At 41.8% G+C, this 27,969-nt stretch overlaps 1 protein-coding gene across 3 annotated transcripts in view; it reads right to left on the reverse strand.

The window, feature by feature from the left end:
* The window catches only part of LOC112259288 (protein tweety homolog 2-like), a 117,915-nt gene that overhangs the window by 29,425 nt on the left and 60,521 nt on the right, over nucleotides 1–27,969 (reverse strand). For all 3 annotated transcript variants that reach the window (XM_042307213.1, XM_042307214.1, XM_042307215.1), the window contains 2 exons: nucleotides 22,371–22,591; nucleotides 516–611 (listed from right to left, as the gene is read on the reverse strand). In XM_042307213.1, coding sequence (XP_042163147.1) covers nucleotides 516–611; nucleotides 22,371–22,591 — 317 coding nt within the window. The remainder of the gene's footprint in view (nucleotides 1–515; nucleotides 612–22,370; nucleotides 22,592–27,969) is intronic.

Raw genomic sequence — 27,969 nt, forward strand, 5'->3', positions numbered from 1 at the left:
GTAACAGAACAGTAACAAGGACAGAACAGTAACATAACAGGGACAGAACAGTAACAGAACAGGGACAGAACAGTAACAGAACAGCAGCAGGGACAGAACAGCAACAGAACAGGGACAGAACAGTAACAGAACAGCAGCAGGGACAGAACAGTAACAGAACAGGGACAGAACAGTAACAGAACAGCAGCAGGGACAGAACAGTAACAGAACAGGGACAGAACAGTAACAGAACAGTAACAAGGACAGAATAGTAACAGGGACAGAACAGTAGCTGGGACAGGACAGTAACAGGGACAGAACAGTAACAGAACAGGGACAGAACAGTAACAGAACAGTATCAAGGACAGAACAGTAACAGAACAGGGACAGAACAGTAGCAGGGACAGAACAGGGACAGAACAGTAGCAGAACAGTAACAGGGACAGAACAGTAACAGAACAGTAACAGGGACAGAACAGTAACAGAACAGTAACAGGGACAGAACAGTAACAGAACAGTAACGGTAGGCTACTCACGTTGTCAGCAGCCAGCGAGACTGTTTGGCTAGGCCCAGGCAAGCCGCCAGACAGATCACCAGATCTAGAATCAGTAGCAGCAGGTAGGTGAGCCACCTAGAGGACACAGAGGAAATGACAGACAGACAGAGACAGACAGTCAGTGTAACAGATCTAGAATGAGTTACAGCAGGATCCTAGAGGACACAGTCCTGACAGACAGGACAGGACAGGACAGTCACAGTTCTCTTTTCTTCCTTGATTTACTCCTATGGGTTCACTCAATATGGCCGCAGGACCAACCATCACAGTATTTCTATTGTTACAGTAATGTGCAGAGGGAGCAGCCAACCACATTTCAACCCAAATGAGAGTCCGCAGGCTTGCCCATGTCCCTAGCTTAACACAACTGGCTGACACTTTACCCCAATAGGATGCATACCGTGTGTGCGTCTGTGTCAGTGTATGAATAGACATGGTGTAGGCTGTGTGTGTGCGTCTGTCAGTGTATGAATAGACATGATGTAGGCTGTGTGTGTGCGTCTGTGTCAGTGTATGAATAGACATGATGTAGGCTGTGTGTGTGCGTCTGTCAGTGTATGAATAGACATGGTGTAGGCTGTGTGTGTGCGTCTGTGTCAGTGTATGAATAGACATGGTGTAGGCTGTGTGTGTGCGTCTGTGTCAGTGTATGAATAGACATGGTGTAGGCTGTGTGTGTGCGTCTGTCAGTGTATGAATAGACATGGTGTAGGCTGTGTGTGTGCGTCTGTGTCAGTGTATGAATAGACATGATGTAGGCTGTGTGTGTGCGTCTGTCAGTGTATGAATAGACATGGTGTAGGCTGTGTGTGTGCGTCTGTCAGTGTATGAATAGACATGGTGTAGGCTGTGTGTGTGCGTCTGTGTCAGTGTATGAATAGACATGGTGTAGGCTGTGTGTGTGCGTCTGTGTCAGTGTATGAATAGACATGATGTAGGCTGTGTGTGTGCGTCTGTGTCAGTGTATGAATAGACATGATGTAGGCTGTGTGTGTGCGTCTGTCAGTGTATGAATAGACATGGTGTAGGCTGTGTGTGTGCGTCTGTGTCAGTGTATGAATAGACATGGTGTAGGCTGTGTGTGTGCGTCTGTGTCAGTGTATGAATAGACATGGTGTAGGCTGTGTGTGTGCGTCTGTCAGTGTATGAATAGACATGGTGTAGGCTGTGTGTGTGCGTCTGTGTCAGTGTATGAATAGACATGGTGTAGGCTGTGTGTGTGCGTCTGTCAGTGTATGAATAGACATGGTGTAGGCTGTGTGTGTGCGTCTGTGTCAGTGTATGAATAGACATGGTGTAGGCTGTGTGTGTGCTTGTTATCTTTACTTTTTGCTGACGATGTAAATCTGTGTGTAGGTGTATGCATGTGTGTGTGAGAAGAAGATTTAGCCTTAGTCAGTGTGTGTGTGTGTTCCGTGCCCTCTCCTGATGCCATCTGCTTCAGTCAGAACAGAAACAGTGCTATGCAGTAGCAGTGGTCAATGGTCTCAGGCTGAGGCACAAATCCAGTCCAGATGGTTTACTAATGGATGAGCTCAAATCCATATGCATGAATATGTAATGCTCTGAAAGCTATGACTACGCCCGTCCGTCCGTCCACCTCTCGCTCCCCCCCTCTCTCTCTCTATTCTATCCATCTCTGTCTCATATTACGCTCTCTCCTCTACCCCCCTCTCTCTCTCTCTCCTCTACCCCCTCTCTCTCTCCTCTACCCCCTCTCTCTCCTCTACCCCCCTCTCTCTCCTCTACCCCCCTCTCTCTCTCTCCTCTACCCCCTCTCTCTCCTCTACCCGCCCTCTCTCTCTCCTCTACCCCCTCTCCTCTACCCCCCCCTCTCTCTCTCTCTACCCCCGTCTCTCTCCTCTACCCCCTCTCTCTCTCTCTCTCTACCCCCTCTCTCTCTCTCCTCTACCCACCCTCTCTCCCTCTCTCTCTCCTCTACCCGCCCTCTCTCTCTCCTCTACCCCCTCTCTCTCTCCTCTACCCCCTCTCTCTCCTCTACCCCCCCCCCTCTCTCTCTCCTCTACCCCCCCCTCTAATCTCTGGGCAGCCAGAGGATAGTACAGTACATGTTCAGTAGGGGGCTGTAGGACCACGTGCCTGGTGCCTCCTGTGACCACTACTACTGTGTGTCTCTCAGCCAAATTAAAGTCAAGCTGAACACAATCACAGGCTGAACACCATCACAGGCTGAACACATGTATAACAACTCGCTGAATGTGGAGGCTTTCCGCTGAACTATGTTTTCATCTGAACTCAGTAAGGTTATAATAATGTTGTGTAAATGTTGTAAAAACAATCTGAACACGAGGAACACTGGATAAATACACTATATATACAAAAGTATTTGGACACCCTTTCAAATCAGTGGATTTGGCTACTTCAGCCACACCCATTGCTGACAGGTGTATAAAATCAAGCACACAGCCATGCAATCTTAATTGACAGTAGATTGGCCTTACTGAAGATCTCAGTGACTTTCAACATGGCACTGTCATAGGATGCCACCTTTCCAACAAGTCCTTAAATGTCTGCCCTGCTAGAGCTGCCCCGGTCAACTGTAAGTGATGTTATTGTGAAGTGGAAACGTCTAGGAACAACAAAGGCTCAGCTATGAAGTGGTAGGCCACACAACCTCACAGAACGGGACCACCGTCTGTAACACTCACTTCCGAGTTCCAAACTGCCTGTGGAAGCAACGTCAGCACAAGAACTGTGCACCAGGAGCTTCATTAAATGGGTTTCCATGGCTGAGCAGCCTATAGATGTGCAATGCCAAGTATCGGCTGGTGTGGTGTAAAGCGCCCCGCCATTGAACTCTGGAGCAGTGGAAACGCATTCTCTGGAGTGATGAATCATCAAATCAAAGTTTATTTGTCACGTGTGCCGAATACAACAGCTGTAGACCTTACAGCGAAATGCTTTCTTACTGGCTAAAACCAATTGCGCAAAAAAGGTATTTGGTGAACATTAGGTAAGTAAAGAAATAAAAACAACAGTAAAAAGACCTTGAAAAATAACAGTAGCGGGGCTATATACAGTAGTGAGGCTATAACAGTAGGGAGGCTATAAGGCAGTGTGGAGTGCAATAGAGATTGCATCATCTGTGGATCTGTTCGGGCAGTATGCAAATTGGAGTGGGTCTAGGGTTTCTGGGATAATGATGTTGATGTGAGCCATTTCCAGCATTTCAAAGCACTTCATGGCTACGGACGTGAGTGCTACGGGTCTGTAGTCATTTAGGCAGTTTGCCTTCGTGTTCTTGGGCACAGGGACTATGGTGATCTGCTTGAAACATGTTGGTATTACAGACTCAACCAGGGACAGGCTGAAAATGTCAGTGAAGACAACTGCCAGTTGGGCAGCACATGCCTGGAGCACACGTTCTGGTAATCCGTCTGGCCCCGCAGCCTTGTGAATGTTGACCTGTTTAAAGGTCTTACTCAGGTTGGCTACGGAGAGCGTGATCACACAGTCGTCCAGAACAGCTGATGCTCTCATGCATACCTCAGTGTTGCTTGCCTCGAAGCGAGCATTGAAGTGATTTAGTTTGTCTGGTAGGCTAGTGTCACTGGGCAGCTCGCGGCTGTGCTTTCCTTTGTAGTCTGTAATAGTTTGCAAGCCCTGCCACATAAGACGAGCGTCGGAGCCAGTGTAGTACGATTCAATCTTAGCCCTGTATTGACCCTGTTAGCCCTGTTGGATGGTTCGTCGGAGGGCATAACAGGATTTCTTATAAGTTTCCGGGTAAGAGTCCCGCACTTTGAAAGCGGTAGCTCTCACCTTTAGCTCAGTGTGAATGTTGACCGTAATCCATGGCTTCTGGTTGGGGTATGTACGTACAGAGAACGGTGTGGAAGAACTTGACTGGCCTGCACAGAACGCTGACTGTGAGCCAGGCCTAATTACCCAACATCCATGCCCGACCTCACTAATGCTTGTGGCTGAATGGAAGCAAGTCCCTGGAACAATGCTCCAACATCGATTGGAAAGCCTTCCCAGGAGAGTGGAGGCCATGATAGCAGCAAAGGGAGGACCAACTCAATATTAATGCCCATGATATTGGAATGAGATGTTAGACGAGCAGGTGTCCACATACTTTTGGACATGTAGTGTATCTTACTGTATCTTACTGTACCTCTCTCACACACACACACTGCCCTCACACTGTGCACATATTGTTACACATCATTAAATATATTGAGGCAAAACTTACAGACTCTACGTATGTGGTCTGGTCTGGTAATCTATACATGTAGTACTCTATGTATGTGGTCTGGTCTGGTTATCTTTACATGTAGTACTCTATGTATGTGGTCTGGTCTGGTTATCTATACCTGTAGTACTCTACGTATGTGGTCTGGTTATCTATACCTGTAGTAGTCTATGTATGTGGTCTGGTCTGCTATCTATACCTGTAGTACTCTACGTATGTGGTCTGGTCTGGTAATCTATACATGTAGTACTCTATGTATGTGGTCTGGTTATCTTTCCATGTAGTACTCTACGTATGTGGTCTGGTCTAGTTATCTATACCTGTAGTACTCTACGTATGTGGTCCGGTTATCTATACCTGTAGTACTCTACGTATGTGGTCAGGTTATCTATACCTGTAGTACTCTACGTATGTGGTCTGGTTATCTATACCTGTAGTACTCTATGTATGTGGTCTGGTCTGGTTATCTTTACATGTCGTATTCTATGTATGTGGTCTGGTCTGGTTATCTTTACATGTAGTACTCTACGTATGTGGTCTGGTTATCTATACCTGTAGTACTCTATGTATGTGGTCTGGTTATCTATACCTGTAGAACTCTACTTATGTGGTTTGGTTATCTATACCTGCAGTACTCTACGTATGTGGTCAGGTTATCTTTACATGTCGTACTCTATGTATGTGGTCTGGTTATCTATACCTGTAGTACTCTACGTATGTGGTCTGGTTATCTATACCTGCAGTACTCTACGTATGTGGTCAGGTTATCTTTCCATGTAGTACTCTACGTATGTGGTCTGGTTATCTATACCTGTAGTACTCTACGTATGTGGTCTGGTTATCTATACCTGTAGTACTCTACTTATGTGGTTTGGTTATCTATACCTGCAGTACTCTACGTATGTGGTCAGGTTATCTTTACATGTCGTACTCTATGTATGTGGTCTGGTCTGGTTATCTCTACATGTCGTACTCTATGTATGTGGTCTTGTCTGGTTATCTTTACATGTCGTATTCTATGTATGTGGTCTGGTCTGGTTATCTTTACATGTAGTACTCTATGTATGTGGTCTGGTCTGGTAATCTATACCTGTAGTACTCTATGTATGTGGTCTGGTCTAGTTATCTATACCTGTAGTACTCTACGTATGTGGTCCGGTTATCTATACCTGTAGTACTCTACGTATGTGGTCCGGTTATCTATACCTGTAGTACTCTACGTATGTGGTCTGGTTATCTATACCTGTAGTACTCTACTTATGTGGTTTGGTTATCTATACCTGCAGTACTCTACGTATGTGGTCAGGTTATCTTTACATGTCGTACTCTATGTATGTGGTCTGGTCTGGTTATCTTTACATGTCGTACTCTATGTATGTGGTCTTGTCTGGTTATCTTTACATGTCGTATTCTATGTATGTGGTCTGGTCTGGTTATCTTTACATGTAGTACTCTACGTATGTGGTCTGGTTATCTTTACATGTCGTACTCTATGTATGTGGTCTGGTTAGCTATACCTGTAGTACTCTACGTATGTGGTCTGGTTATCTTTACATGTCGTACTCTATGTATGTGGTCTGGTTATCCATACCTGTAGTACTCTATGTATGTGGTCTGGTCTGGTTATCTTTACCTGTAGTACTCTACGTATGTGGTCTGGTTATCCATACCTGTAGTACTCTACGTATGTGGTCTGGTTATCTATACCTGTAGTACTCTACGTATGTGGTCTGGTTATCTATACCTGTAGTACTCTATGTATGTGGTCTGGTTATCTATACCTGTAGTACTCTATGTATGTGGTCTGGTCTGGTTATCTATACATGTAGTACTCTATGTATGTGGTCTGGTTATCTTTACATGTCGTACTCTATGTATGTGGTCTGGTTAGCTATACCTGTAGTACTCTACGTATGTGGTCTGGTCTGGTTATCTATACCTGTAGTACTCTACATATGTGGTCTGGTTATCTATACCTGTAGTACTCTACATATGTGGTCTGGTTATCTATACCTGTAGTAGTCTACGTATGTGGTCTGGTTATCTATACCTGTAGTACTCTACATATGTGGTCTGGTTATCTATACATGTCGTACTCTATGTATGTGGTCTGGTTATCTATACCTGTAGTACTCTACGTATGTGGTCTGGTTATCTATACCTGTAGTACTCTACGTATGTGGTCTGGTTATCTTTACATGTCGTACTCTATGTATGTGGTCTGGTTATCTATACCTGTAGTACTCTATGTATGTGGTCTGGTTATCTATACCTGTAGAACTCTACTTATGTGGTTTGGTTATCTATACCTGCAGTACTCTACGTATGTGGTCAGGTTATCTTTACATGTCGTACTCTATGTATGTGGTCTGGTTATCTATACCTGTAGTACTCTACGTATGTGGTCTGGTTATCTATACCTGCAGTACTCTACGTATGTGGTCAGGTTATCTTTCCATGTAGTACTCTACGTATGTGGTCTGGTTATCTATACCTGTAGTACTCTACGTATGTGGTCTGGTTATCTATACCTGTAGTACTCTACTTATGTGGTTTGGTTATCTATACCTGCAGTACTCTACGTATGTGGTCAGGTTATCTTTACATGTCGTACTCTATGTATGTGGTCTGGTCTGGTTATCTTTAAATGTCGTACTCTATGTATGTGGTCTTGTCTGGTTATCTTTACATGTCGTATTCTATGTATGTGGTCTGGTCTGGTTATCTTTACATGTAGTACTCTATGTATGTGGTCTGGTCTGGTAATCTATACCTGTAGTACTCTATGTATGTGGTCTGGTCTAGTTATCTATACCTGTAGTACTCTACGTATGTGGTCCGGTTATCTATACCTGTAGTACTCTACGTATGTGGTCCGGTTATCTATACCTGTAGTACTCTACGTATGTGGTCTGGTTATCTATACCTGTAGTACTCTACTTATGTGGTTTGGTTATCTATACCTGCAGTACTCTACGTATGTGGTCAGGTTATCTTTACATGTCGTACTCTATGTATGTGGTCTGGTCTGGTTATCTTTACATGTCGTACTCTATGTATGTGGTCTTGTCTGGTTATCTTTACATGTCGTATTCTATGTATGTGGTCTGGTCTGGTTATCTTTACATGTAGTACTCTACGTATGTGGTCTGGTTATCTTTACATGTCGTACTCTATGTATGTGGTCTGGTTAGCTATACCTGTAGTACTCTACGTATGTGGTCTGGTTATCTTTACATGTCGTACTCTATGTATGTGGTCTGGTTATCCATACCTGTAGTACTCTATGTATGTGGTCTGGTCTGGTTATCTTTACCTGTAGTACTCTACGTATGTGGTCTGGTTATCCATACCTGTAGTACTCTACGTATGTGGTCTGGTTATCTATACCTGTAGTACTCTACGTATGTGGTCTGGTTATCTATACCTGTAGTACTCTATGTATGTGGTCTGGTTATCTATACCTGTAGTACTCTATGTATGTGGTCTGGTCTGGTTATCTATACATGTAGTACTCTATGTATGTGGTCTGGTTATCTTTACATGTCGTACTCTATGTATGTGGTCTGGTTAGCTATACCTGTAGTACTCTACGTATGTGGTCTGGTCTGGTTATCTATACCTGTAGTACTCTACATATGTGGTCTGGTTATCTATACCTGTAGTACTCTACATATGTGGTCTGGTTATCTATACCTGTAGTAGTCTACGTATGTGGTCTGGTTATCTATACCTGTAGTACTCTACATATGTGGTCTGGTTATCTATACATGTCGTACTCTATGTATGTGGTCTGGTTATCTATACCTGTAGTACTCTACGTATGTGGTCTGGTTATCTATACCTGTAGTACTCTACGTATGTGGTCTGGTTATCTTTACATGTCGTACTCTATGTATGTGGTCTGGTTATCTATACCTGTAGTACTCTATGTATGTGGTCTGGTCTGGTTATCTATACCTGTAGTACTCTAAGTATGTGGTCTGGTTATCTATACCTGTAGTACTCTATGTATGTGGTCTGGTCTGGTTATCTTTACATGTCGTACTCTATGTATGTGGTCTGGTTATCTATACCTGTAGTACTCTATGTATGTGGTCTGGTCTGGTTATCTATACCTGTAGTACTCTACGTATGAGGTCTGGTTATCTATACCTGTAGTACTCTACATATGTGGTCTGGTTATCTATACCTGTAGTACTCTACGTATGTGGTCTGGTCTGGTTATCTTTACCTGTAGTACTCTACGTATGTGGTCTGGTTATCTATACCTGTAGTACTCTACGTATGTGGTCTGGTCTAGTTATCTATACCTGTAGTACTCTACGTATGTGGTCTGGTTATCTATACCTGTAGTACTCTACGTATGTGGTCTGGTCTGGTTATCTATACATGTAGTACTCTATGTATGTGGTCTGGTTATCTATACATGTAGTACTCTATGTATGTGGTCTGGTTATCTATACCTGTAGTACTCTATGTATGTGGTCTGGTCTGGTTATCTATACCTGTAGTACTCTACGTATGTGGTCCGGTTATCTATACCTGTAGTACTCTACATATGTGGTCTGGTTATCTATACCTGTAGTACTCTACGTATGTGGTCTGGTTATCTTTACATGTCGTACTCTATGTATGTGGTCTGGTTATCTATACCTGTAGTACTCTATGTATGTGGTCTGGTCTGGTTATCTATACCTGTAGTACTCTACGTATGTGGTCTGGTTATCTATACCTGTAGTACTCTACATATGTGGTCTGGTCTGGTTATCTATACCTGTAGTACTCTACGTATGTGGTCTGGTTATCTATACCTGTAGTACTCTACGTATGTGGTCTGGTCTGGTTATCTATACCTGTAGTACTCTACATATGTGGTCTGGTCTGGTTATCTATACCTGTAGTACTCTACGTATGTGGTCTGGTTATCTATACCTGTAGTACTCTACGTATGTGGTCTGGTCTGGTTATCTATACCTGTAGTACTCTACGTATGTGGTCTGGTCTGGTTATCTATACCTGTAGTACTCTACGTATGTGGTCTGGTTATCTATACCTGTAGTACTCTACGTATGTGGTCTGGTCTGGTTATCTATACCTGTAGTACTCTACATATGTGGTCTGGTTATCTATACCTGTAGTACTCTACGTATGTGGTCTGGTCTGGTTATCTATACCTGTAGTACTCTACGTATGTGGTCTGGTTATCTATACCTGTAGTACTCTACGTATGTGGTCTGGTCTGGTTATCTATACCTGTAGTACTCTACATATGTGGTCTGGTCTGGTTATCTATACCTGTAGTACTCTACGTATGTGGTCTGGTTATCTATACCTGTAGTACTCTACGTATGTGGTCTGGTCTGGTTATCTATACCTGTAGTACTCTACATACGTGGTCTGGTTATCTATACCTGTAGTACTCTACGTATGTGGTCTGGTCTGGTTATCTATACCTGTAGTACTCTACATATGTGGTCTGGTTATCTATACCTGTAGTACTCTACGTATGTGGTCTGGTCTGGTTATCTATACCTGTAGTATTCTACGTATGTGGTCTGGTTATCTATACCTGTAGTACTCTACGTATGTGGTCTGGTCTGGTTATCTATACCTGTAGTACTCTACATATGTGGTCTGGTCTGGTTATCTATACCTGTAGTACTCTACGTATGTGGTCTGGTTATCTATACCTGTAGTACTCTACGTATGTGGTCTGGTCTGGTTATCTATACCTGTAGTACTCTACATATGTGGTCTGGTTATCTATACCTGTAGTACTCTACATATGTGGTCTGGTTATCTATACCTGTAGTAGTCTATGTATGTGGTCTGGTTATCTATACCTGTAGTACTCTACGTATGTGGTCTGGTTATCTATACCTGTAGTACTCTACGTATGTGGTCTGGTCTGGTTATCTTTACCTGTAGTACTCTACATATGTGGTCTGGTCTGGTTATCTATACCTGTAGTACTCTACATATGTGGTCTGGTTATCTATACCTGTAGTACTCTACATATGTGGTCTGGTTATCTATACATGTCGTACTCTATGTATGTGGTCTGGTTATCTATACCTGTAGTACTCTATGTATGTGGTCTGGTCTGGTTATCTATACCTGTAGTACTCTACGTATGTGGTCTGGTTATCTATACCTGTAGTACTCTATGTATGTGGTCTGGTCTGGTTATCTATACCTGTAGTACTCTACGTATGTGGTCTGGTTATCTATACCTGTAGTACTCTACATATGTGGTCTGGTCTGGTTATCTATACCTGTAGTACTCTACGTATGTGGTCTGGTTATCTATACCTGTAGTACTCTATGTATGTGGTCTGGTTATCTATACCTGTAGTACTCTATGTATGTGGTCTGGTTATCTATACCTGTAGTACTCTATGTATGTGGTCTGGTCTGGTTATCTATACATGTAGTACTCTATGTATGTGGTCTGGTTATCTTTACATGTCGTACTCTATGTATGTGGTCTGGTTAGCTATACCTGTAGTACTCTACGTATGTGGTCTGGTCTGGTTATCTATACCTGTAGTACTCTACATATGTGGTCTGGTTATCTATACCTGTAGTACTCTACATATGTGGTCTGGTTATCTATACCTGTAGTAGTCTACGTATGTGGTCTGGTTATCTATACCTGTAGTACTCTACATATGTGGTCTGGTTATCTATACATGTCGTACTCTATGTATGTGGTCTGGTTATCTATACCTGTAGTACTCTACGTATGTGGTCTGGTTATCTATACCTGTAGTACTCTACGTATGTGGTCTGGTTATCTTTACATGTCGTACTCTATGTATGTGGTCTGGTTATCTATACCTGTAGTACTCTATGTATGTGGTCTGGTTATCTATACCTGTAGAACTCTACTTATGTGGTTTGGTTATCTATACCTGCAGTACTCTACGTATGTGGTCAGGTTATCTTTACATGTCGTACTCTATGTATGTGGTCTGGTTATCTATACCTGTAGTACTCTACGTATGTGGTCTGGTTATCTATACCTGCAGTACTCTACGTATGTGGTCAGGTTATCTTTCCCTGTAGTACTCTACGTATGTGGTCTGGTTATCTATACCTGTAGTACTCTACGTATGTGGTCTGGTTATCTATACCTGTAGTACTCTACTTATGTGGTTTGGTTATCTATACCTGCAGTACTCTACGTATGTGGTCAGGTTATCTATACCTGTAGTACTCTACGTATGTGGTCTGGTTATCTATACCTGTAGTACTCTACTTATGTGGTTTGGTTATCTATACCTGCAGTACTCTACGTATGTGGTCAGGTTATCTTTACATGTCGTACTCTATGTATGTGGTCTGGTCTGGTTATCTTTACATGTCGTACTCTATGTATGTGGTCTTGTCTGGTTATCTTTACATGTCGTATTCTATGTATGTGGTCTGGTCTGGTTATCTTTACATGTAGTACTCTACGTATGTGGTCTGGTTATCTTTACATGTCGTACTCTATGTATGTGGTCTGGTTAGCTATACCTGTAGTACTCTACGTATGTGGTCTGGTTATCTTTACATGTCGTACTCTATGTATGTGGTCTGGTTATCCATACCTGTAGTACTCTATGTATGTGGTCTGGTCTGGTTATCTTTACCTGTAGTACTCTACGTATGTGGTCTGGTTATCCATACCTGTAGTACTCTACGTATGTGGTCTGGTTATCTATACCTGTAGTACTCTACGTATGTGGTCTGGTTATCTATACCTGTAGTACTCTATGTATGTGGTCTGGTTATCTATACCTGTAGTACTCTATGTATGTGGTCTGGTCTGGTTATCTATACATGTAGTACTCTATGTATGTGGTCTGGTTATCTTTACATGTCGTACTCTATGTATGTGGTCTGGTTAGCTATACCTGTAGTACTCTACGTATGTGGTCTGGTCTGGTTATCTATACCTGTAGTACTCTACATATGTGGTCTGGTTATCTATACCTGTAGTACTCTACATATGTGGTCTGGTTATCTATACCTGTAGTAGTCTACGTATGTGGTCTGGTTATCTATACCTGTAGTACTCTACATATGTGGTCTGGTTATCTATACATGTCGTACTCTATGTATGTGGTCTGGTTATCTATACCTGTAGTACTCTACGTATGTGGTCTGGTTATCTATACCTGTAGTACTCTACGTATGTGGTCTGGTTATCTTTACATGTCGTACTCTATGTATGTGGTCTGGTTATCTATACCTGTAGTACTCTATGTATGTGGTCTGGTCTGGTTATCTTTACATGTCGTACTCTATGTATGTGGTCTGGTTATCTATACCTGTAGTACTCTATGTATGTGGTCTGGTCTGGTTATCTATACCTGTAGTACTCTAAGTATGTGGTCTGGTTATCTATACCTGTAGTACTCTATGTATGTGGTCTGGTCTGGTTATCTTTACATGTCGTACTCTATGTATGTGGTCTGGTTATCTATACCTGTAGTACTCTATGTATGTGGTCTGGTCTGGTTATCTATACCTGTAGTACTCTACGTATGAGGTCTGGTTATCTATACCTGTAGTACTCTACATATGTGGTCTGGTTATCTATACCTGTAGTACTCTACGTATGTGGTCTGGTCTGGTTATCTTTACCTGTAGTACTCTACGTATGTGGTCTGGTTATCTATACCTGTAGTACTCTACGTATGTGGTCTGGTCTAGTTATCTATACCTGTAGTACTCTACGTATGTGGTCTGGTTATCTATACCTGTAGTACTCTACGTATGTGGTCTGGTTATCTATACCTGTAGTACTCTACGTATGTGGTCTGGTCTGGTTATCTATACATGTAGTACTCTATGTATGTGGTCTGGTTATCTATACATGTAGTACTCTATGTATGTGGTCTGGTTATCTATACCTGTAGTACTCTATGTATGTGGTCTGGTCTGGTTATCTATACCTGTAGTACTCTACGTATGTGGTCCGGTTATCTATACCTGTAGTACTCTACATATGTGGTCTGGTTATCTATACCTGTAGTACTCTACGTATGTGGTCTGGTTATCTTTACATGTCGTACTCTATGTATGTGGTCTGGTTATCTATACCTGTAGTAATCTATGTATGTGGTCTGGTCTGGTTATCTATACCTGTAGTACCCTACGTATGTGGTCTGGTTATCTATACCTGTAGTACTCTACATATGTGGTCTGGTCTGGTTATCTATACCTGTAGTACTCTACGTATGTGGTCTGGTTATCTATACCTGTAGTACTCTACGTATGTGGTCTGGTCTGGTTATCTATACCTGTAGTACTCTACATATGTGGTCTGGTCTGGTTATCTATACCTGTAGTACTCTACGTATGTGGTCTGGTTATCTATACCTGTAGTACTCTACGTATGTGGTCTGGTCTGGTTATCTATACCTGTAGTACTCTACGTATGTGGTCTGGTCTGGTTATCTATACCTGTAGTACTCTACGTATGTGGTCTGGTTATCTATACCTGTAGTACTCTACGTATGTGGTCTGGTCTGGTTATCTATACCTGTAGTACTCTACATATGTGGTCTGGTCTGGTTATCTATACCTGTAGTACTCTACGTATGTGGTCTGGTTATCTATACCTGTAGTACTCTACGTATGTGGTCTGGTCTGGTTATCTATACCTGTAGTACTCTACATATGTGGTCTGGTTATCTATACCTGTAGTACTCTACGTATGTGGTCTGGTCTGGTTATCTATACCTGTAGTACTCTACATATGTGGTCTGGTTATCTATACCTGTAGTACTCTACGTATGTGGTCTGGTCTGGTTATCTATACCTGTAGTACTCTACGTATGTGGTCTGGTTATCTATACCTGTAGTACTCTACGTATGTGGTCTGGTCTGGTTATCTATACCTGTAGTACTCTACATATGTGGTCTGGTCTGGTTATCTATACCTGTAGTACTCTACGTATGTGGTCTGGTTATCTATACCTGTAGTACTCTACGTATGTGGTCTGGTCTGGTTATCTATACCTGTAGTACTCTACATATGTGGTCTGGTTATCTATACCTGTAGTACTCTACATATGTGGTCTGGTTATCTATAACTGTAGTAGTCTATGTATGTGGTCTGGTTATCTATACCTGTAGTACTCTACGTATGTGGTCTGGTTATCTATACCTGTAGTACTCTACGTATGTGGTCTGGTCTGGTTATCTTTACCTGTAGTACTCTACATATGTGGTCTGGTCTGGTTATCTATACCTGTAGTACTCTACATATGTGGTCTGGTTATCTATACCTGTAGTACTCTACATATGTGGTCTGGTTATCTATACATGTCGTACTCTATGTATGTGGTCTGGTCTGGTTATCTATACATGTCGTACTCTATGTATGTGGTCTGGTCTGGTTATCTATACATGTCGTACTCTACATATGTGGTCTGGTTATCTAGACCTGTAGTACTCTACGTATGTGGTCTGGTTATCTTTACATGTCGTACTCTATGTATGTGGTCTGGTTATCTATACCTGTAGTACTCTACGTATGTGGTCTGGTTATCTATACCTGTAGTACTCTACATATGTGGTCTGGTCTGGTTATCTATACCTGTAGTACTCTACGTATGTGGTCTGGTTATCTATACCTGTAGTACTCTACGTATGTGGTCTGGTCTGGTTATCTTTACATGTCGTATTCTATGTATGTGGTCTGGTCTGGTTATCTATACCTGTAGTACTCTACGTATGTGGTCTGGTCTGGTAATCTATACATGTAGTACTCTATGCATGTGGTCTGGTCTAGTTATCTATACCTGTAGTACTCTACGTATGTGGTCCGGTTATCTATACCTGTAGTACTCTACATATGTGGTCTGGTTATCTATACCTGTAGTACTCTACGTATGTGGTCTGGTTATCTTTACATGTCGTACTCTATGTATGTGGTCTGGTTATCTATACCTGTAGTACTCTATGTATGTGGTCTGGTCTGGTTATCTATACCTGTAGTACTCTACGTATGTGGTCTGGTTATCTAAACCTGTAGTACTCTACATATGTGGTCTGGTCTGGTTATCTATACCTGTAGTACTCTACGTATGTGGTCTGGTTATCTATACCTGTAGTACTCTACGTATGTGGTCTGGTCTGGTTATCTATACCTGTAGTACTCTACATATGTGGTCTGGTCTGGTTATCTATACCTGTAGTACTCTACGTATGTGGTCTGGTTATCTATACCTGTAGTACTCTACGTATGTGGTCTGGTCTGGTTATCTATACCTGTAGTACTCTACGTATGTGGTCTGGTCTGGTTATCTATACCTGTAGTACTATACGTATGTGGTCTGGTTATCTATACCTGTAGTACTCTACGTATGTGGTCTGGTCTGCTTATCTATACCTGTAGTACTCTACATATGTGGTCTGGTTATCTATACCTGTAGTACTCTACGTATGTGGTCTGGTCTGGTTATCTATACCTGTAGTACTCTACGTATGTGGTCTGGTTATCTATACCTGTAGTACTCTACGTATGTGGTCTGGTCTGGTTATTTATACCTGTAGTACTCTACATATGTGGTCTGGTCTGGTTATCTATACCTGTAGTACTCTACGTATGTGGTCTGGTTATCTATACCTGTAGTACTCTACGTATGTGGTCTGGTCTGGTTATCTATACCTGTAGTACTCTACATATGTGGTCTGGTTATCTATACCTGTAGTACTCTACATATGTGGTCTGGTTATCTATACCTGTAGTAGTCTATGTATGTGGTCTGGTTATCTATACCTGTAGTACTCTACGTATGTGGTCTGGTTATCTATACCTGTAGTACTCTACGTATGTGGTCTGGTCTGGTTATCTTTACCTGTAGTACTCTACATATGTGGTCTGGTCTGGTTATCTATACCTGTTGTACTCTACATATGTGGTCTGGTTATCTATACCTGTAGTACTCTACATATGTGGTCTGGTTATCTATACATGTCGTACTCTATGTATGTGGTCTGGTCTGGTTATCTATACATGTCGTACTCTATGTATGTGGTCTGGTCTGGTTATCTATACATGTCGTACTCTACATATGTGGTCTGGTTATCTATACCTGTAGTACTCTACGTATGTGGTCTGGTTATCTTTACATGTCGTACTCTATGTATGTGGTCTGGTTATCTATACCTGTAGTACTCTATGTATGTGGTCTGGTCTGGTTATCTATACCTGTAGTACTCTACGTATGTGGTCTGGTTATCTATACCTGTAGTACTCTATGTATGTGGTCTGGTCTGGTTATCTATACCTGTAGTACTCTACGTATGTGGTCTGGTTATCTATACCTGTAGTACTCTACATATGTGGTCTGGTCTGGTTATCTATACCTGTAGTACTCTACGTATGTGGTCTGGTTATCTATACCTGTAGTACTCTACGTATGTGGTCTGGTCTGGTTATCTATACCTGTAGTACTCTACATATGTGGTCTGGTCTGGTTATCTATACCTGTAGTACTCTACGTATGTGGTCTGGTTATCTATACCTGTAGTACTCTACATATGTGGTCTGGTTATCTATACCTGTAGTACTCTACATATGTGGTCTGGTTATCTATACCTGTAGTACTCTACGTATGTGGTCTGGTTATCTTTACATGTCGTACTCTATGTATGTGGTCTGGTTATCTATACCTGTAGTACTCTATGTATGTGGTCTGGTCTGGTTATCTATACCTGTAGTACTCTACGTATGTGGTCTGGTTATCTATACCTGTAGTACTCTATGTATGTGGTCTGGTCTGGTTATCTATACCTGTAGTACTCTACGTATGTGGTCTGGTTATCTATACCTGTAGTACTCTACATATGTGGTCTGGTCTGGTTATCTATACCTGTAGTACTCTACGTATGTGGTCTGGTTATCTATACCTGTAGTACTCTACGTATGTGGTCTGGTCTGGTTATCTATACCTGTAGTACTCTACATATGTGGTCTGGTCTGGTTATCTATACCTGTAGTACTCTACGTATGTGGTCTGGTTATCTATACCTGTAGTACTCTACATATGTGGTCTGGTTATCTATACCTGTAGTACTCTACATATGTGGTCTGGTTATCTATACCTGTAGTACTCTACGTATGTGGTCTGGTTATCTATACCTGTAGTACTCTACATATGTGGTCTGGTCTGGTTATCTATACCTGTAGTACTCTACGTATGTGGTCTGGTTATCTATACCTGTAGTACTCTACGTATGTGGTCTGGTCTGGTTATCTATACCTGTAGTACTCTACATATGTGGTCTGGTCTGGTTATCTATACCTGTAGTACTCTACGTATGTGGTCTGGTTATCTATACCTGTAGTACTCTACGTATGTGGTCTGGTTATCTAAACCTGTAGTACTCTACATATGTGGTCTGGTCTGGTTATCTATACCTGTAGTACTCTACGTATGTGGTCTGGTTATCTATACCTGTAGTACTCTACGTATGTGGTCTGGTCTGGTTATCTATACCTGTAGTACTCTACATATGTGGTCTGGTCTGGTTATCTATACCTGTAGTACTCTACGTATGTGGTCTGGTTATCTATACCTGTAGTACTCTACGTATGTGGTCTGGTCTGGTTATCTATACCTGTAGTACTCTACGTATGTGGTCTGGTCTGGTTATCTATACCTGTAGTACTATACGTATGTGGTCTGGTTATCTATACCTGTAGTACTCTACGTATGTGGTCTGGTCTGCTTATCTATACCTGTAGTACTCTACATATGTGGTCTGGTTATCTATACCTGTAGTACTCTACGTATGTGGTCTGGTCTGGTTATCTATACCTGTAGTACTCTACGTATGTGGTCTGGTTATCTATACCTGTAGTACTCTACGTATGTGGTCTGGTCTGGTTATCTATACCTGTAGTACTCTACATATGTGGTCTGGTTATCTATACCTGTAGTACTCTACATATGTGGTCTGGTTATCTATACCTGTAGTAGTCTATGTATGTGGTCTGGTTATCTATACCTGTAGTACTCTACGTATGTGGTCTGGTTATCTATACCTGTAGTACTCTACGTATGTGGTCTGGTCTGGTTATCTTTACCTGTAGTACTCTACATATGTGGTCTGGTCTGGTTATCTATACCTGTTGTACTCTACATATGTGGTCTGGTTATCTATACCTGTAGTACTCTACATATGTGGTCTGGTTATCTATACATGTCGTACTCTATGTATGTGGTCTGGTCTGGTTATCTATACATGTCGTACTCTATGTATGTGGTCTGGTCTGGTTATCTATACATGTCGTACTCTACATATGTGGTCTGGTTATCTATACCTGTAGTACTCTACGTATGTGGTCTGGTTATCTTTACATGTCGTACTCTATGTATGTGGTCTGGTTATCTATACCTGTAGTACTCTATGTATGTGGTCTGGTCTGGTTATCTATACCTGTAGTACTCTACGTATGTGGTCTGGTTATCTATACCTGTAGTACTCTATGTATGTGGTCTGGTCTGGTTATCTATACCTGTAGTACTCTACGTATGTGGTCTGGTTATCTATACCTGTAGTACTCTACATATGTGGTCTGGTCTGGTTATCTATACCTGTAGTACTCTACGTATGTGGTCTGGTTATCTATACCTGTAGTACTCTACGTATGTGGTCTGGTCTGGTTATCTATACCTGTAGTACTCTACATATGTGGTCTGGTCTGGTTATCTATACCTGTAGTACTCTACGTATGTGGTCTGGTTATCTATACCTGTAGTACTCTACATATGTGGTCTGGTTATCTATACCTGTAGTACTCTACATATGTGGTATGGTTATCTATACCTGTAGTAGTCTATGTATGTGGTCTGGTTATCTATACCTGTAGTACTCTACGTATGTGGTCTGGTCTGGTTATCTTTACCTGTAGTACTCTACATATGTGATCTGGTCTGGTTATCTATACCTGTAGTACTCTACATATGTGGTCTGGTTATCTATACATGTCGTACTCTATGTATGTGGTCTGGTCTGGTTATCTATACATGTCGTACTCTATGTATGTGGTCTGGTCTGGTTATCTATACATGTCGTACTCTATGTATGTGGTCTGGTTATCTATACCTGTAGTACTCTACGTATGTGTTCTGGTTATCTTTACATGTCGTACTCTATGTATGTGGTCTGGTCTGGTTATCTTTACCTGTAGTACTCTACGTATGTGGTCTGGTTATCTATACCTGTAGTACTCTACGTATGTGGTCTGGTTATCTATACCTGTAGTACTCTACATATGTGGTCTGGTCTGGTTATCTATACCTGTAGTACTCTACGTATGTGGTCTGGTTATCTATACCTGTAGTACTCTACGTATGTGGTCTGGTCTGGTTATCTATACCTGTAGTACTCTACGTATGTGGTCTGGTTATCTATACCTGTAGTACTCTACATATGTGGTCTGGTCTGGTTATCTATACCTGTAGTACTCTACGTATGTGGTCTGGTTATCTATACCTGTAGTACTCTACATATGTGGTCTGGTTATCTATACCTGTAGTACTCTACATATGTGGTCTGGTTATCTATACCTGTAGTAGTCTATGTATGTGGTCTGGTTATCTATACCTGTAGTAGTCTACGTATGTGGTCTGGTCTGGTTATCTTTACCTGTAGTACTCTACATATGTGGTCTGGTCTGGTTATCTATACCTGTAGTACTCTACATATGTGGTCTGGTTATCTATACATGTCGTACTCTATGTATGTGGTCTGGTCTGGTTATCTATACATGTCGTACTCTATGTATGTGGTCTGGTCTGGTTATCTATACATGTCGTACTCTATGTATGTGGTCTGGTTATCTATACCTGTAGTACTCTACGTATGTGGTCTGGTTATCTTTACATGTCGTACTCTATGTATGTGGTCTGGTCTGGTTATCTTTACCTGTAGTACTCTACGTATGTGGTCTGGTTATCTATACCTGTAGTACTCTACGTATGTGGTCTGGTTATCTATACCTGTAGTACTCTACGTATGTGTTCTGGTTATCTATACCTGTAGTACTCTACGTATGTTGTCTGGTTATCTATACCTGTAGTACTCTACGTATGTGGTCTGGTCTGGTTATCTATACATGTAGTACTCTACGTATGTGGTCTGGTCTGGTAATCTATACATGTAGTACTCTATGTATGTGGTCTGGTCGTATGTGGTCTGGTCTGGTTATCTATACCTGTAGTACTCTACGTATGTTGTCTGGTTATCTATACCTGTAGTACTCTACGTATGTTGTCTGGTTATCTATACCTGTAGTACTCTACATATGTGGTCTGGTCTGGTTATCTATACATGTAGTACTCTATGTATGTGGTCTGGTTATCTATACATGTAGTACTCTATGTATGTGGTCTGGTTATCTATACCTGTAGTACTCTATGTATGTGGTCTGGTCTGGTTATCTTTACATGTCGTATTCTATGTATGTGGTCTGGTCTGGTTATCTATACCTGTAGTACTCTACGTATGTGGTCTGGTCTGGTAATCTATACATGTAGTACTCTATGTATGTGGTCTGGTCTAGTTATCTATACCTGTAGTACTCTACGTATGTGGTCCAGTTATCTATACCTGTAGTACTCTACGTATGTGGTCTGGTTATCTATACCTGTAGTACTCTATGTATGTGGTCTGGTCTGGTTATCTATACATGTAGTACTCTATGTATGTGTTCTGGTTATCTTTACATGTCGTATTCTATGTATGTGGTCTGGTCTGGTTATCTTTACATGTCGTACTCTATGTATGTGGTCTGGTCTGGTTATTTTTACATGTCGTACTCTATGTATGTGGTCTGGTCTGGTTATCTTTACATGTAGTACTCTACGTATGTGGTCTGGTTATCTATACCTGTAGTACTCTATGTATGTGGTCTGGTTATCTATACCTGTAGTACTCTACGTATGTGGTCTGGTTATCTATACATGTCGTACTCTATGTATGTGGTCTGGTCTGGTTATCTTTACATGTCGTATTCTATGTATGTGGTCTGGTCTGGTTATCTTTACATGTAGTACTCTACGTATGTGGTCTGGTTATCTATACATGTAGTACTCTATGTATGTGGTCTGGTCTGGTTATCTTTACATGTAGTATTCTATGTATGTGGTCTGGTCTGGTTATCTTTACATGTCGTACTCTATATATGTGGTCTGGTCTGGTTATCTTTACATGTCGTACTCTATGTATGTGGTCTGGTCTGGTTATCTATACATGTAGTACTCTATGTATGTGGTCTGGTCTGGTTATCTATACATGTAGTACTCTATGTATGTGGTCTGGTCTGGTTATCTATACATGTAGTACTCTATGTATGTGGTCTGGTTATCTATACATGTATTACTCTATGTATGTGGTCTGGTTATCTATACATGTAGTACTCTACGTATGTGGTCTGGTCTGGTTATCTATACATGTAGTACTCTATGTATGTGGTCTGGTTATCTATACATGTAGTACTCTATGTATGTGGTCTGGTTATCTATACATGTAGTACTCTACGTATGTGGTCTGGTTATCTATACCTGTAGTACTCTACGTATGTGGTCTGGTCTGGTTATCTATACCTGTAGTACTCTATGTATGTGGTCTGGTCTGCGATAGCGGCCAGGTCTACTTTAGTCATGTCCCAGTCAGGCAGGCCCAACAGCTGTTTAATGACGTTGTCAGCCATCTGCTGCATGAAGCGTAGGGTCTGTACGTAGTCTCCCCGCGTAGCGAAGATCTCATCCAACCTCGCCAGGTGCTGCTTCAGACCACTCTCCATGCTACCCATGGTGCCCGTCACCTGGAGGAGGAGGAGGAGAGATGGAGAGGAGGAAAGGGGGAGAGGAGAAGAGAAGAGGGGGAGAGGAGAAGAGTAGAGGGGGAGAGGAGGAAGAGAGGAGAGGAAAGGGGGAGAGGAGAAGAGGGGGAAGAGAGGAGAGGAAAGGGGGAGAGGAGAAGAGAAGAGGAGGAGAGGAAGAGAGGTGTCAGTACACACAGAATACTCAGTTCATTTGCATATGGTTAGCAAGAGTAAAGTTCTGTCCAAAATGACACCCTATTCTCTATTTAGTGCACTAACTTTGACCAGTACCCATAGGGGATTTATGTGAATATTACAGGCTTGACAATGAAGGAGTTCTAGAGGTTTAATACACTATGGAAGTGACACAGCATTTTCCAGAAAGTAGCCTTGTAGGTTTGTAACTTTTATAGGCTTTTTGAATCGCCTTCAATGGGCAAAAACATTGCACAATGGTCTTCAGCGCAAAGAAAATCTTAAAATGCTGTAAAAGTATCTTAAAACAATGCCGTTTTCATGTTATGATATAATCGTCAAGCCCATTGAAAAGATTGGGGGACAGGACCCAGAAGTATGATGTAGGACGTCACCTGCACAGCATATTCAGGAGATGTTGGTTCTATAGGGATAACTTTATTCTGTTACTTTGGGGTCACCATGGTGGTTTGTAAAACAATATTTCCCAGCTAATTCTAGGCTAATGTGGAAATAGACATCACACAGTTGACTACGTACTTAAACTGCGTAATCATACTGCTGCAGATGAAGTGTAGCAAACAGGGCAGAACCCTCCTTGAAACACACATAAACAACCAGGAGAATTATAAACTTCCTGCTACTCACAATTTTCTGTAACACTTTTATTTACACCAAATTGGCCAAACACACATAAGATTAAAGGGGTACGAAGACTGCATCCAAAATGGCACCCTATTTCCTATATAGACCACTATTTCTGACTATTTATGTAAAAGTAGCATACATCTGGTGCCAGTTGGGACACAGCCATGTCATGTGGAGCATGATTACACTACCACTTCACTCCCCAATTAATTACAACATGCTTCCAGGGTGGTTGACTGGGAGAGGTTTTTCAGAGACAGCAACATCCTGGTATTTGATCATTAAAAAGGGCAATAAATGCTTCCATTCAGCCCTAGGTACTTGGCATTCAGTGGGAGTACCGACCACTCATATTGCTTGTGTTTGTGGAGGAGGGGACAGCGCTGTGGTTTAGTTCTGGGGGGCTGCTGGGTGGACGTAATGAGGTAGTTTGGTATTCACTGTGTGTGGAGTCCTCACTCACTACTGCCTTTGGCTATGGGGGGTAGAGAGAAAGAATGAGAGGAATTAAGAAATTAAGGGAATTAAAAATGAGGGAGAGACAGAAATAAATAGAGTGTGAGAGTAAAAGAAGGAAAGAAAGTAAGAGAAGGAAAAAGAAAGAAAGAAAGAAAGAAAGAAAGTGAGAGCACGAGAGAAAAATGAAAGCAAAAGAGAAGAGGACCCAAGAGGACCCGCCTACTACTACACCGATCAGGACAGAACCACGAGGCCTACTGTACACCGATCAGGACAGTACCATGAGGCCTACTGCTACACTGATCAGGACAGTACCATGAGGCCTACTGCTACACTGATCAGGACAGTACCATGAGGCCTACTGTACACCGATCAGGACAGTACCATGAGGCCTACTGCTACACCGATCAGGACAGTACCATTAGGCCTACTGTAGACTGATCAGGACAGTACCATGAGGCCTACTGTAGACTGATCAGGACAGTACCATGAGGCCTACTGTACACCGATTAGGACAGTACCATGAGGCCTACTGCTACACCGATCAGGACAGTACCATGAGGCCTACTGTAGACTGATCAGGACAGTACCATGAGGCCTACTGCTACACTGGTCAGGACAGTACCATGAGGCCTACTGCTACACCGATCAGGACAGAACCACGAGGCCTACTGTACACCGATCAGGACAGTACCATGAGGCCTACTGCTACACTGATCAGGACAGTACCATGAGGCCTACTGCTACACTGATCAGGACAGTACCATGAGGCCTACTGTACACCGATCAGGACAGTACCATGAGGCCTACTGCTACACAGATCAGGACAGTACCATGAGGCCTACTGTACACCGATCAGGACAGTACCATGAGGCCTACTGTACACCGATCAGGACAGTACCATGAGGCCTACTGTACACTCATCAGGACAGTACCATGAGGCCTACTGTACATTGATTAGGACAGTACCATGAGGCCTACTGTACATTGATTAGGACAGTACCATGAGGACTAATGCTACACTGATTAGGACAGAACCATGAGGCCTACTGTACACTGGTTAGGACAGTACCAGTCACCTGTAATAGACAGCACACCTGGCTGGCTTCCTGCCCTACACAAACATAGGATTTGTCCCAAATGGCATCCTATTCCCTATTTAGTGCACCGATTCCCTATTTAGTGCACTATTTTTGACCAGGGCTCATAGGGCTAGGGAAAAGTGTGCCAATTGGGAGGCAGACCGAAAGATACAGTTTAGTAAATACATGCCTCTGGTGTGCTACTGTTATCTGATCCACTACCTCATTTCCACAGTTTTATTTCAACTCCTCAAAGTCAGGAGATGAAATCATTGCTGGGAAACCATGTATCTAAGCCACTGTGGGACTGCACAGGAATCTTATCTTAGCCTAGGGAGTCACTGGATCCGGTTGGTTGCCTCTATCGATTCGGTCTGATCCTCATCGTCGCGTTGCTTAATACTGTGCTATTGGGATGCAGCCTATGTCTCTGAGCCTGTTGGACAGTGTATTGAATTCATCCAATCGCTTATACAGTTTCTCTCAATAAACAATTTGTCACACAATATTGGGTGTCATGGCAATTTCATAGAAAGGCATCCCCTTGACTAAGAACAAGTATGAATACATCATAGGACTTGAGACAATTGGTCAGTCAGTCACAGTCACATTCCTTAAAAATGCAGTACGGGATCTTAAGAACAACAAATTGGTAACATATTTTACGATTTGGATTGGTAACATACTGTAGCATATGAATTGCAAAAAAAAGTAATAATAATAATAATATTATTTTTGCAGGACGTAACATATAATACGAAATTGATGACAATTGGATGATGAACTAAGCATAAAACGGAGACCCGCTTTGGCTCGTGAGCACCACTTTCAAAACTACTGACAGAAGTTATACAAAAGTTCTGGAGTATCACTTTAACCACTGTACTATGGCGGTATTATTATATTTCAGCTTGAGATCTAGTTTGAGATACAAGATGCATAAATCTTCTTCGCCTGTGTCATGACGTTGCCCTGTTGGCAAGGTTAATGACCCCCCATAAATACCTGTCCCCCTTTTTCTCTCCACTCTACAGAATGGACTCTTGGGAAGCCCTTTTGTTAACATAGAGAGAGTATTGTAACATCAAAAGGTTGAGGAAAAGAACAATCTTTAGGTAATCCAACCAGTTGAAAGTATCCGTTGGTACTTAAAGAATATGATGTCAGATTAGTTGTCATCTGAGACATTATTACTGATGATAAGACGAATAAACTGTATCTTGGAAAGTCTACACATTCTAGTTATCAGATTCATATGGAATTGTTGTGCAATTGTTTAAATATGTAACTATTTGTGAAAAGATGAAATATCATTTTAGCTTCTAAATGAGAGAATTGTTTTCATAAGTGAACTATGCTCACTCAGTGAACCCAAGTGAACAGGCATTGGTTGTGAAATATGAAGCAGGCCCTTCTCTCCCCTACAACAAAAGCCCATTGACAAAAGTCAACCTCTTGTGTTCCCGATGACGTGAGGACTGCTGTTCATACATTTAAAAGGGCTAATATCAACTACAGAACTAAGCCAACCTCAGCGTGAGCTCTGCTTGCGAATGGTTGAATGACTACAACCTAACGAAAGTAACATTATGTTCCCGATGACGTGAAGACTGATATCCATACGCTTAAGGGGGCGAATTTCAACGTGGAGGTGATGATCGCCACGCTGGAAGGACGACTGTGACTATACCAGCCAGAATATAGCATGAGCAACTTAGTATGGCAACTTGATATGAACTTTGAACTCTTATTCACTAAAGAAGTGATACATCCTAGACATCGAGTTAGCAGCAGCAGCTGTAAACGTGGGCTAGGAAAGGACAGACAATCTCTTGGTACACAAGAGATTGGGTACACAAAGGGTACACAAAGTATTCGTTCTACCACACGATGACGGTACTACAACGTATCCGCTTTACCACAAGAAATATTCCTCAAAGGACAAGGGAGATCTCTGCTGGGCAACCCAGAGTAAATATTTATTGCATTTTCCTTTTCCAAATGGGCATTTATTTAGAGTGCATAAGATTCTGTATTTCCGATAGCCTAGCTTCATAAGGTTTGATAGAGACGCAATGATTTGGTTCCTCATTCTTCCCATGCTTTCATTCAAACACAACCCCCTTTCTTTGTGTAACCAGCCATAATATCGGTTCCGTCTACTTGGGACATTTACTTGTATGACATAATTATTAATCAATGTATGATCCATCCGGTGTATATGTAATTCTGTGTGATTATTTCGGTATTTAGTAAATAAATAATTCAACAAAATGTTCTATTGATGATTCAACTTGTTAGCATGGGTTTGTGAAGATAACCAAGAATTTTACGACGTTCAGATGAGACTGAATAAGGTGACGATTGCTAATTGACTGCTATTGATATAAAAGATTACCAGGTCTTTAAGAGTTTATTCAGAAGACAACAGCTCTATAAACATTCTTCCGTGGTGCCCCAACTTCCTAGTTAAATACATGTACATGATTAGTTTAATCAGGCAATATTAATTAGAGAATTTATTTGATAAAATAGCATGTCATATATCACTTAATCCATAGCAAAGACACAACACTCAAACTATTTGACTCAGCTCAATGGAGGAAAGAAGGGTTCCTTCAATTACATTTGAATGGATGAGCTCAGAATGGATGAGGTCAGGCGTGAAATGAAACATGGCTCTAAAGTGCTGTAGCCGTTCTGTCTCCCAAAGATGGATTCCTTCTCCGCTGGTTCATTTTGGGTAATAAAATCTTGAAAAACTTCTTCATGAATATATTCCACTTTTTTTTACCAGTTCAATGTGATGGTAACAACAGCTGATGTTTTACACCCCAAAATAGATATTATGTTCGGAGAGAAGGGTTAAGAGACATTTTGGTTTGTTGGGTTCGGAGGAAAAGAGAACATGAAAGTGACAGAATATACTGTATGCCATTGAGAAGATGATTGACAGATATAGAAAGGTGGTCAGGAGAGTAATGCACAGAATGG

The sequence above is a fragment of the Oncorhynchus tshawytscha genome, linkage group LG27, assembly GCF_018296145.1.
Source record: "Oncorhynchus tshawytscha isolate Ot180627B linkage group LG27, Otsh_v2.0, whole genome shotgun sequence".
Lineage (NCBI taxonomy): Eukaryota > Metazoa > Chordata > Actinopteri > Salmoniformes > Salmonidae > Oncorhynchus > Oncorhynchus tshawytscha.